Here is a 12,258-nt window from a genome sequence, read left to right as displayed (position 1 = left end):
TATCCCGTGCCACCCAACGTGCTCTAGAAGGTGTAAGTCAACTACCCTGGCCAGCAAGATCTCCGGATCTGTCCCCCATTGAGCATGTTTGGGACTGGATGAAGCGTCGTCTCACGCGGTCTGCACGTCCAGCACGAACGCTGGTCCAACTGAGGCGCCAGGTGGAAATGGCATGGCAAGCCGTTCCACAGGACTACATCCAGCATCTCTACGATCGTCTCCATGGGAGAATAGCAGCCTGCATTGCTGCGAAAGGTGGATATACACTGTACTAGTGCCGACATTGTGCATGCTCTGTTGCCTGTGTCTATGTGCCTGTGGTTCTGTCAGTGTGATCATGTGATGTATCTGACCCCAGGAATGTGTCAATAAAGTTTCCCCTTCCTGGGACAATGAATTCACGGTGTTCTTATTTCAATTTCCAGGAGTGTATATATGGAAATTACATGTTGCATATGTGATTTTTTGCTGTGAAATTGTGACCCAGCTAAGGGAGTCCAAAGTCTACATAAGAAAACCTATCCATTTAGCTCAGAATATGAAGGAAAATTTAATTTCATAACTTTATCTGATTTTTCACATGCCTGACAGTGCTGAGACACTCACTAATTTTGACAGCTATGTTCCGTTCTCTCTTACCTGCTTCACAATTATTTGCTAAAATGAGAGTTTCATATCTCCTTTCAAGGTTTGCCATTGATTCTCAGTAATAATTAATGTCAGTTGATTGCTGTGCTAAAATATTGATTCATATAAAGTATTTTAACTGATCATTATTCGAAAAGTATGAACCATTTGTCTTCTTTATGTTCCCACTCATAAACTTGTACCATTTCTTTGCAGACTACTTTGTGAAGTGAGCTACAATTCACCCATGAAGAATCATTTATCATTTCGCAAGTTTTTTAAATTTGAAGTATTCAAACCTTTGGATGTAAAAACAAAGTTTTATAATGCAGAGGTATTTAACATAATTTTCTTATTTTCAACTAGTTCATTACAACTAAACATTTAAAAATCCCCACTTCAATATGAAGACAATGCTGACTGTCAGTGCTTTTAACTTCATGAAGTGCATCTTATAAACATCTATACAGGCTCAGTTTTAAAAGAAATTTTGGTATTAATGGAATTTTAAATGGCTAATTTAAGACTTTCTTTTGTTATAAGTGACATGTTATAGAATTAATGATAACCAGTCATATGATAGCAATGATGGAATAGTTGAATGATACTTAAAAACATTTTAATCATTCAGCACCTTTAAAGACTGTTCATCATTTATTTCTGGGTTTGCAAATTTCTTATAGAGTTGGTCCAATTGTTGATGCACAGGGTGTGTAAAAAGGTATTTTGTCTTCTCTGCTGACTATTAAAATTAAAACACCATGAAATGACATGCAACAAATGTTAACTTGCCTTGAAGTGTACTACATTTGCTTTCATATGCAAATGCTTAGCATTTCAGTGCAACTGTAAGAAGTAGGTAGGAGTAATGCCATCTGCATTTTGTATATAATGTAAGATCTCACAGCATATTTCTCATTCAGAAACTTCATTTGACTTTAAGCTATTTGTGAAAAGACAGTGTTATGCCTCATGTAAGAACCAGAAATGTTCGCCAGAATTTGTGCGAATTTGACAATGGCAGTATCATGTCCTATTGAGACTGCACTTCATCATTGTGCAATATTGATGTTCCCCTTGGTTGAGATCCCATGACTGTCATGCAAGTATGGAAACAGTGGGTATGGGAGGGGATACTCTATGCCATACAGGAGCTCAGCAGACCCACATCATTGCAAGAAGTGAGTAAGAAGAGGGTAATATCAAACAATGTAAACTCCAAGTAGGAATATCAACAATGTAGCAAATGATAGATTGCTACTTACCATAAAGATGACACACTAAGTTGCAGACAGACACAGTTTAAAGACTTTACACATAAGATTTCAGCCACAGCCTTCATCGGGAAAAGAAAACACACACCATTTATTGACACAAGCAAGCACACCTCACGCACATATGACTGCCAACTCCGGCAGCTCAGGCCAGAATGCATTTATCATGTAGGATGGAAGCAGCAGTCTGGATGGGGTGGGGAGGGGGAAGGGATAGCAGTGTATTGGTGGGGGAAGAGAGAAGTGCTGTCTTGTGGAGTGTGGAGGGACTAGAATGCCAACAGGTGCAGCATCAGGAGGTTGTGGAGCAGGGACATGGGAAAAACATTGCAAAAAAGGAGAGGAGTGGGGAAAGACGGGCAGGTGCGTCGGCAGAGGGTGGCAAACAAGGAGGATAGAAGACAAGAATGGAAGGAGATGACAGGACAGAGGGGTGGAAACTGTTAGTTGGAGGGTGTGGGGACGGTATGTTACCATAGGTTGAGGCTGGGCTAATTGCAGGATTCCTTTGGATTCTCCTCTCCACCACCAGCTTTTCTGAACTGCACAGATGGGAGTTATCCTCACAACAAATTCTCCACTCCTGTAATTATCCCAGCCTCAACCTACGGTAGCATTCTCTCCCAACACCCTCCACCTAACAGTTTCCACTCACATCTGTTTTACCATCACCTCCCCTTTCTTGTCTCCCATCCTCTGCCAATGCACCCACCCATCTTTCTGCACTCCTTTCCTCGTTTGCTGTGTTTTCCCCACCTCGCTGCCCACAGATGCCTGATACTGCACCTTTTGGCATTCTAGTCCCTGCAGATTCCACCAGACGGTACTTCCCTCTCCCCCGACCCATAAACTGCTATCCCTCCCCCTGTCCCGTCCCCTCCAGATTGCTGCTTCCATCCCACATGATAGTTGTGAGATGCCGGAGTTGGCAGTCACGTATGCATGAGGTGTGCTTGCTTGTGTGAAAGAATTGTCTGTGTACCTGTTTCTCTTTTTCCAACCAAAGCTGCGGCCAAAAGCTTATGTGTAAGTGTCCTTTAATTGTGCCTGTCTGCAACTTAACGTGTCATCTTTACAGTAAGTTGCAATCTATCTTTTCCTCTGTTGTTAATAAAAGGGTAAGATTTTTCATTCAGAAGTACAGCACTGTGCGGTCTTGTCACACACCTTGAATCGTGATAAGAGTTTGTTTGCAGCAAGACAAGTATCGGCATCGTCAGTGCTACAACTGCTGGAGCATTAAAGACTGTTTGCACAGCAATCTATGTTGTGCCTTCCTTCCACATGGCAACTGAGGGAAGCATGCCAAAGATGGTGCACCTAACAACAACACTGGACGCAGGAGTAGCAACAAGTCATTTTTCAGAGTAATCAGAGTTCTGCATACAGCATCAAATTGCAGGTCACCAAACTGCAGGTATCACTTTGCTGATGTTCAGAGTAGAACGATTGTTGCCACAATGCATTAGTCATCATCATATGGGTCCAACACATGATGTGATGTAATTGGATGCCACTGAGTACACAACATGATCACTTACGATTCAGACAGCATTAGCTATTACATTTTTGAAATAAGGCCAGAGTGTGTGCCTTATCTTTGAGGTCTCAGTGATGGTATCTTTTAACAAGATAATGCCAGACCTTATATTGCGCGTGTTGCCCTGACCTACCTTGAAACGGGGGTTGCTCAGCTGTTGTCCTGTGCAACACCTATTCCAGATCTCTCAGTCCAGAATGTCTGGTCACTGGTTGCTGAGAGATATGCAGGCCACTGCTTACCAGACACTATAATTGATTAACTCTGGCACAGAGTTAAAGTTGCATGGATTGTTGCACTTTTACCCATCATCCAAACTGTGTTTTACTTTTTTTCCAGACAGACTATAGGCAGTGTTCTGCCAGCAGTGACAACTCTATGTAGTAAATGTTGCGTCATATTTACCCCAAAATCTCCTACAAATGTAATCGTATATTCTTCCCAGTATATTGTGTACTCGCAGTAAGTAAAATTTTTTGTGTGCCATCTTTCTCAACATTTTTATTTTAATGGCCTATGTTATAATTACAGTTTGTATGATAACATTTAGACTGTTTGTTGTGGCTGTGGACCCTACTGCTACAAAAAAATCTGTTCATTGAAATGATAAAAAATCCTTTTATAGCTTCTCTGGTTAAGAAATTCTTAGCCATATTAGCTCTATTTTAAGTTATTTCAATGTAAAATCAGTTTATTTATATGTGATGGTCCCAGCCAAACAAGAAATTTTTGATTTTCACGTGTCACAGGTGCAGTAATTCCATGCTGTGTTTGCACCAGAAAAAACAATACAGGGCATGGTACCACTTCAGTTAAAATTCGGCCACAGTGATGTGTCTCTTAATGCTGTGTTATGTTTCCTCTATGCCCTGTTACTATGAAACAATAATGGGGAAATACTGTTTTGCCTCCAGAAATCGAAAAAGAAAGCATTGATTATTAACATGAAACATAATCATGTTAATCAGTATACATGCACAAAGTTTGCTGTTGCCCTCAATACTTGGTGTACAAATATTCTTACATTTTAGGTTGGAACTGAAAACTTTTAAGCCAAACCAGTTTTTCAAATTTCAGTCTTAAAAGCTGGAACTTTGAAAAATATTGAAAATAATCAAGACAGTAATTGTGGCTTTCTGTTTAGTCATACTCTATATTCTAATGGGTGGGCACCCTGAAGAATTTCTTCCAGGCAGACGAAGTTTAGTCAACAAAGTGAACATATAGCATTCAGTATCTGTAAACCAACGAAAACTGCATGAGGTACTGTTGCACTCTGGCTTATTGATAGTTTTGTGTGGAGTCCTGTGTTTTTGGAATTGCAAATTCCCTAAAAAACATAAAAAAGGTAAAACAGTTTGAATTCAGAATGGTATGTGAATATCTTGGAACATTTTGTTGAACCACACATGTAATGACTTGGCATTGGCCTGTACTTTTAACGTGTTGAGTGATGCTCCAGACCACATACAACATTATTGCCATTTGAAAATGAAGATGTGAATTGTGCTAGTTAAATATTCTGTGGTTGTCTTAAGTATTCTGAAACAGCACTCAATAAAATATTTTTCTTTAATTGAGTCAACATAAGAGGATCCCTCACAGCTAGGAGCACAGCTGTCAGCTTTAAGCTGTGAAGCACTGTGTATGGAGGTGTGTGAACATTGAGGCACAGCCTTAGAGAGAGTTACAAAATCACCTTACGTGATTGGTTGAAGTAGATGGGTGAAGGTGCTGCACCCAGCTGCTGTCAGGGATCAACGTAGGCTGACTCGACTGCAGGCCACCAGGGGAGCTTTCAAATGTTTTATTTCTTATTTTAAGTACATCTTTAGCATGCTTAGTCACTGAATCTTGCTGCCTCGACTACTTTCCTCAGTAGATTCCTGAAAACCATAATGTTTTGGAGGGATGTCTTGTTAAAGAAATCGGACCATCCGTTCTTGATTGATCAGGATCCAAGTAGCGTTCATTCATCACTGTGTTCTGTAGATCCCATCGAGAAGGGTAACCTTGAGGGATATTTATAACATTGTGAAGAAACACTAGTGAAAGTGCACTACTTCAAAAGTAGGTCATTTCTGCTACATAGTTTTTTAAACATAAGCATCCAAGTTTTAGATGGCAAATTGCCTGTGTCATTGAATTCAGTTATATTATTGTTCATTCATCCGTGTTTCTTCTTTGCCTTATCACCCTTTTGGACTGTACCACTAAGCTTGGTGCCATCTTCTATAAGAATTTTCTTTCGAATTAATTACTGGCATTACCTCACTTCCTTCAGAGAACTGACTGGATCAATTTCAACAAAGACTTGGTACAGACATCATTTTCTGTGTGGAAAGAAGCACTGCATGAGTAAGAACAACCTACGTTCCATAGGGGTGGTGGTTGTGGGTGAAAATGGAGTGACAGAGAAGCATAATTCAGGAATGTCTGGAGCAAAGAAATTTCAATTAAATTTTGGTCTACGTGACTCATTATTTACATTATATCTAAAAACAAAGATGATGTAACTTACCAAACGAAAGTGCTGGCATGTTGATAGACACACAAATAAACACAAACATACACACAAAATTCAAGCTTTCGCAACCAACGGTTGCTTCATCAGGAAAGAGGGAAGGAGAGGGAAAGACTAAAGAATGTGGGTTTTAAGGGAGAGGGTAAGGAGTCATTCCAATCCCGGGAGAGGAAAGAATTACCTTAGGGGGAAAAAAGGACAGGTATACACTCGCGCGCGCGCCCACACACACAAGCAGACATTTGTAAAGGCAAAGAGTTTGGGCAGAGCAAACTTATAAAAAAAATAAGAGACCTTACTTTTAGGATTGCCCTCGTACATAGTGTGTATATTTTCATTGGGGAAGGCCACATTAAGTATATATGTTATTTGGAGCAGAAAAGGCAGAGAGAAAATGACTGAATAACATGAAAAAGTTAATATGTTTTTGTTGAAATTTATGGTATTTTATAATACTGTGGTGCATGGCTAGTTGAATAGAGGTGCTTCATTAAATTAGTATTGTAAGCAATGTGTGAAATTTTGCCTTACTCAATGGTGAACTTACGGTATCACAGTGTATAATAAATTAGAGTGTTTTATTAACATTTTTGATCATTTTTATTAACATTTATTATAGAATAAAATTTGCTATTAATTTATACAAAGTAACATGTGTGACATACTGGAAACTAAATTTTACATTCATATAATCTTCTTTTTATGTTCACTGCATGAATCTTGCTGGTGCCTGCATGCTGCATTGCATGTTAAAAGGACTTCATTGTAAGTTTAACGCATTTTATTTTGGTTTTATTACCATCTGGAAATATTTAAATTTTTTAATCAAAATACAATCATCTTTAACAGTTAAGTACTCTTGTCATGTGCTTCACCTAAGTAATATTTTTTTTTCTATGTTACTGGGACTAAGGTTTAGTTCTTCCGTAGGTAATGTTGTAGGCACATTTTCATTGGCATTTATTAGTGGAGTGGGGTTTTTATTCTATGATTAGTGCATAGTAATATGGTGTCTAATTCATTTTTGTGCTGATGGCATCCCTATATTGGTAATATTAATCATGAAGATATTAACGGGTTACTTGTAAGAGATCGGGTTTTCTGTTTTTGGTGTCTTGACTAATAATCACCCTATCAATTGGCCAGTTTGGACACTTTAGTTATTATGAAGCATCCATCATAAATTAGACTGTGTATCGTGCCCCTTACAACCTGTTGGTATCAGGGTAAAATTGTGATAAAACACCATGAGAAGAAGCACTTCTGGGACTCAGTACGATCAGATGGAGTGGACTCACAGATGTGATGGGCAACGTCTGTCAGTACATAAAATGATAACAAAAACAATATTTGGCAATGGGTAGTGAGAACCAAGGACATGTTGTGGTGCTGCGGAGTTCTGAGAAACTGGTGTCTGGGGGAAGAACCCAGATGGCGCGTGTGATGAAACAGGCATTGAGATAATGATTGTCATGTTGTAGAGCATGCTCTGCAACAGGATATTGCGTGTTGCCCGTATACACCCTCTGCTTGTGCTCCTTCACCCTAATTGATAATTTGGTGGTAGTCATGCTGATGTAAAAGGCTGAATAGTGTTACAACAGCTTGTATATCAAGTGTTGTTTCACAGGTGACTCTACCGTAGATAGTATATGTTTTGCCAGTTACAGGGCTGGTATAGGCAGTAGTAGGAGGGTGCGTAGGGTAACTCTTGCAGCAGAGACTGTCACAGGGGTAGGAGCCAAAGGGTAGGGAGATGGGTGCAGAAGGAGCATAGGGTCTGACAAGAATATTGCAGAGATTGGGAGGGCGGCGTAAAGCTGTTCTAAGTGTGGTGGGTAAAATCTCAGGCAGAATAGCTTTCATTTCAGGGCATGATTTTAGGAAGTTATGGCCTTGTTGAAGTAGCTGATTAATACATTCCAGACCGGGATTTTATACTTCCAACAATTAATTCACCTTTGAGGGGCAGACATACAAACATATCAGGGGTATGGCCATGGGAACCAGAATGGCTCCTTCCCCTGCCATCCTTTTCATGGATCACTTGGAGGGGGCTTTCCTGGGATCCACAAGTCTTCAGTCCTTGGTTTGGTTTTAGATACATTGATGACATCTTTACCGTATGGACTCATGGTGAGGCTGACCTGTTAAAATTCCTGAAATCTCTTAATAACTCACTGAAGGCCAGGTACACTCTTCTGTCCACATTAAACCTACTAACAGACAACCCTACGTACATTTTGACAGTCAGCATCCTTTTCATGTCAGACGTTCCCTCCCATACTGCCTTGGCATTCAGGCCAGACATATTTGTAAATAACTATTTACAGCAATACACCACCATTCTCACTTCAGCCTTCACTGGATATAATTGGTCCTCCAGTCTAGTTCGAAAGATGATTTGCTGGGCCAGCACATCCAATCTTGGTATTGCTGATCCCTCCAAGAAATAACTTCTGAGCACACCACTGGCGATTCAGTATTATCCTGATCTGGAATGTATTAATCAGCTACTTCACAAGGCTATGACTTCCTAAAACCATGCCCTAGAGAGAGATCCATTCTGTCTAAGATTTTACCCACCACACCTAGAATAGCTTTTTGTTACCCTCCCAATCTCTGCAATATTCTTGTCAGACCCTGTGCTGCTCCTGCATCCATCTCCCTACCCTATGGACCATCCCCACTGTGAGACTTGCCCAATGCATCCTCCTACCACCACCTATACCAGCCCTGTAACTAGCAAAACATACACTATCAAAGGGAGAGCCACTTGTGAAATGACACGTCATACACCAGCTGTTATGTAAACACTGCTCAGCCTTTTACATCAGCATGACTACCACCAATAGTATGAATGGGCATAGGCAGAGGGTGTATACTGGCAACACAATATTCTATTGTAGAGCAAGCTCTACAACATGACATTCGTGATCTCAGTGCCTGTTTCATCACATGCACCCTCTTATCCTTCCCCCAGACACCAGTTCCTCAGGACTCTGTAGGCTGGAATTAGCGCTACAACATTTCCTTGGTTCTCGCCACCCACCTGTCCTTAATTTACATTAATTTCTCCTGTCACGGCATTTCTTCACAGTAACTACTCTTTTCTTCACTGTTTTTAGTTTTCTACATCTTTCATTGTCTTACCCATGTATTTTTCATCACCCCCCTCCTACCCCTCTTACGCACAATGCACTTAGCTTTTCATACTTATCAACTCGTACATGTTTAAACAGTAATCTCTCTCTTGCATATTACCTTGTCTTCCACCTATAAGCTATCAGGTTTTCAAAACTTGTCTGATGCAGTCACCACAATCAGTCTTTCCTTCTTATCCTGTACGGTAAGTCTCCTTTGACCTGCGGTTCTGGATGACTTTCCCGAAATCTACCCCTTTTCGTAGACTTGTCGAGTCCTTTTCCTTCACCCTTCATCCATTTTCCTACCCTTTCAACCCTTCTGTCTAAAGAAGGTGCCACAGGCTCCAAAATCTTACCTAATTTTAACTTCCTTTTACGTGTGTGTTCTGCTGCCACTTGTTGAGTAGATTTTTTTATCTGTAAATTATTTAGTACATAAAATGAATAAGTTTCTATTACAGGCTGCAATTAGAGAAAATTCAGTGACAAAAATATTGTTTTTATGGACTTGGAGACTGTCTTAATATTTGAGAAACAGTCTGAGAGTGTTTCATTTGGAGTAGTTTCATTGGAATATGTAGAAGGATACTGGATCCGTTATGAAACTGTAGCAGGCATCAGAAAGTGGGAGACATATAGTGGTAAAAAAAACCAAGTATTAGTGTAAATTCATGATAGGAGTCGGCACAAAGTGAAGAGAAGAGAAGGGAAGAGAAATTAGCATGACGAGTATCAAGGAACTTTTTAGAACAACTATTTCAAAATTAAAGTGGCTCAGAGCAAATACAGTGTTAAGATGTAGATAATAAAATTAATATTTTTATGTAACATAAAAGTAACACAATGGCAATTAAAGAAACAGCAAACTGAAGAAATAGGCTGAAAGTATTTGAAGCAAACAAATAGTGGAAGTGCTTTACAGACATATAGTTGGGGATCCCCAGACCTAAGTAACGGCGGGGTCAGGGATTTTCTCTGCCTCGTGATGGCTGGGTGTTGTGTGCTGTCCTTAGGTTAGTTAGGTTTAAGTAGTTCTAAGTTCTAGGGGACTAATGACCACAGCAGTTGAGTCCCATAGTGCTCAGAGCCAGCCAGACCTAAGTAAACAAAACTAAAAAAAACACACACACACACACACACACACACACACACACACACACACACACACCTTGCAGACACATGACCACTGTCATCTTTGAACACTGAAGCTGGACTAAGGTTACTGGTGATCTCAGCTGGGGTGGGTAGTAGGGTGAGGGAAACAGTGTGATGTGAGAAGGGGAAGGACAGCAGTGCAGAGGAGGAGAAAGATACTGTAGTGCTGTCTGTGGAATTGTGCAGGGATATGGAGGAAACAGGATGATGGGCTGGTAGGTGGAGGATCAGGAGGCTCTGCTGAGAAGAAAAAAGGGAGAGGAGAGAAGGAGAAAGAACTGTGCAGGTGCACTGCAAACGTAGAAGTCAAGTGTGATGCTGGAATGAGGGTAGGGAAGGTGATAGAGGCAAGTGGAGGACAGGGATAACCAATGGTTAAGGCCAGAGGGGTTACAGGAACAAAGGAAATGATGCAGGAAGAGCGCCCACCTGCATATTTAGGAAATCTGGAGTTGATGGGAAAAATCCAGATAGTACAGGCTCTGAAGCAGTCATTAAAATCAAGCCTCCCATGTTGCTCTACATGCTCATCAAGTGAGAGGTCCAGCTGTCTTAGTGATAGTTGAGCGGTGACCATTCAGGTGGACAGACAGTTTATTAGTGGTCATGCACACATACTATTATGCACAGTAGCTGCAGTTAAGTTGGCAAACCACTTTTCTGCTTACAAACGTAGCCATGCCTTTGATGGAGTTTGAAATGCTTGGACAGGACATGTTGATGGTGCAATGCAACACTGTGTGCTTGACTGCAGCAAGTGATTCACAGCCCATGCCATCTGGATTATTCCCACTAACACCAGTTTTTCTGAATCACGCAGCTGGGAATGATCCTTGTAATAAATCATTCATTCCCATTATGAGTCATTGGCAGTTAATTGGCTGCTATCAGGGTAGCTTGGCTTGACTCATTGTAATATGTGAGGGGTTGGCCATGCACCATTGCTAGAACCCCATACAGTAAACCCAAAATAAATCCTTCACCATTTTAAACAAAATATATGTAAATAAGAAAGTGGCTGGATAAATTCCATAGAACTAATGAGATTACAGATTTAGACAGTTACAGTTTAAACAAAATAAATGTTCTTTAACCAAAATTTTTGCATATGAGAATGGTGTCCTCACACAGATTACACATTCATAGGGAAAACAAGTAAACAATAATGTATGTATGTAGGTAGGTAGGTAGATGGGTAGGTAGCAGGTAGTGAGGTAGCAGTGCAAGCATCACATAGAGTACAGAAAATGTGTAAGCAAAGTTCATTTAACTGCACAGTAATACAAAAAAACAACAGAAAATACTCAGTCAGAAAGTGTAATTCCCCACTATCTATTGTGATGGAAACTAAAGTAATTTTATTCTAAATAACGACTGCAAGGAAATAGTGAAAATTTAAAAAAAATTATGCAACAAGTCCATTACACATGAATATAAATATAAAATGCAGAAAATAATTGTAGCTCACAGCTGTCTCAAATCCCTTAAACAAAACTGAGGTTCATACAGTTGCACAAAATCAGTCACTGTCTGTAACTCTTGCTCACAAAATCATACTTAAGAGGAGACCCCACAGTGATCATATGTCAGTCCACAGAAGCAGTCAAATTCCACTTCAAAAATTCTTGAGAAAATTGATTTTGCTGTTTTCTGAGTGTCTTTAATATCCTGAAGCAGGGTTGGTTGGGTTTTTTTACAGGCCGCATGCCTCTGTACAGGAATGTAGACTGCTCACATTGCATGAGGGTGGCACAAGTTCAATTCCCAGCTTAGGTAAATTTTTAAGCATAGAGCATTCAGTGAGCATTTCTGTGAAGAGTAAAATACATGAAGATGAAAATAAATTTGTAATTTAAACAATCTTTTATAAGCATCAGTGATTAAGGAGTCAAGGCAGTTGCCATTCTCAAGTGGTACTGATTCAGTTTTCTTTTTTTCTTTCTTTCCTTTTTTTTTCTCTATATATTTTAAGCTTTGTAATAATTCTACATC

At 40.0% G+C, this 12,258-nt stretch overlaps 1 protein-coding gene across 2 annotated transcripts in view; it reads left to right on the top strand.

Moving 5' to 3' along the window:
* Positions 1–12,258, top strand: part of LOC124615357 (trafficking protein particle complex subunit 13) — a 218,862-nt gene that overhangs the window by 111,163 nt on the left and 95,441 nt on the right. Inside the window, exons 5-6 of one of the 2 annotated variants that reach the window (XM_047143171.1) lie at positions 844–961; positions 6,722–6,730. In XM_047143171.1, coding sequence (XP_046999127.1) covers positions 844–961; positions 6,722–6,730 — 127 coding nt within the window. The remainder of the gene's footprint in view (positions 1–843; positions 962–6,721; positions 6,731–12,258) is intronic. The other variant, XM_047143172.1, reaches the window with a different exon arrangement.

The sequence above is a fragment of the Schistocerca americana genome, chromosome 5 (genome assembly GCF_021461395.2).
Source record: "Schistocerca americana isolate TAMUIC-IGC-003095 chromosome 5, iqSchAmer2.1, whole genome shotgun sequence".
Taxonomy (NCBI): Eukaryota; Metazoa; Arthropoda; class Insecta; order Orthoptera; family Acrididae; genus Schistocerca; species Schistocerca americana.
Note: the sequence above shows the minus strand (reverse complement) of the source record. Positions and strands in the feature narration are given on the sequence as shown.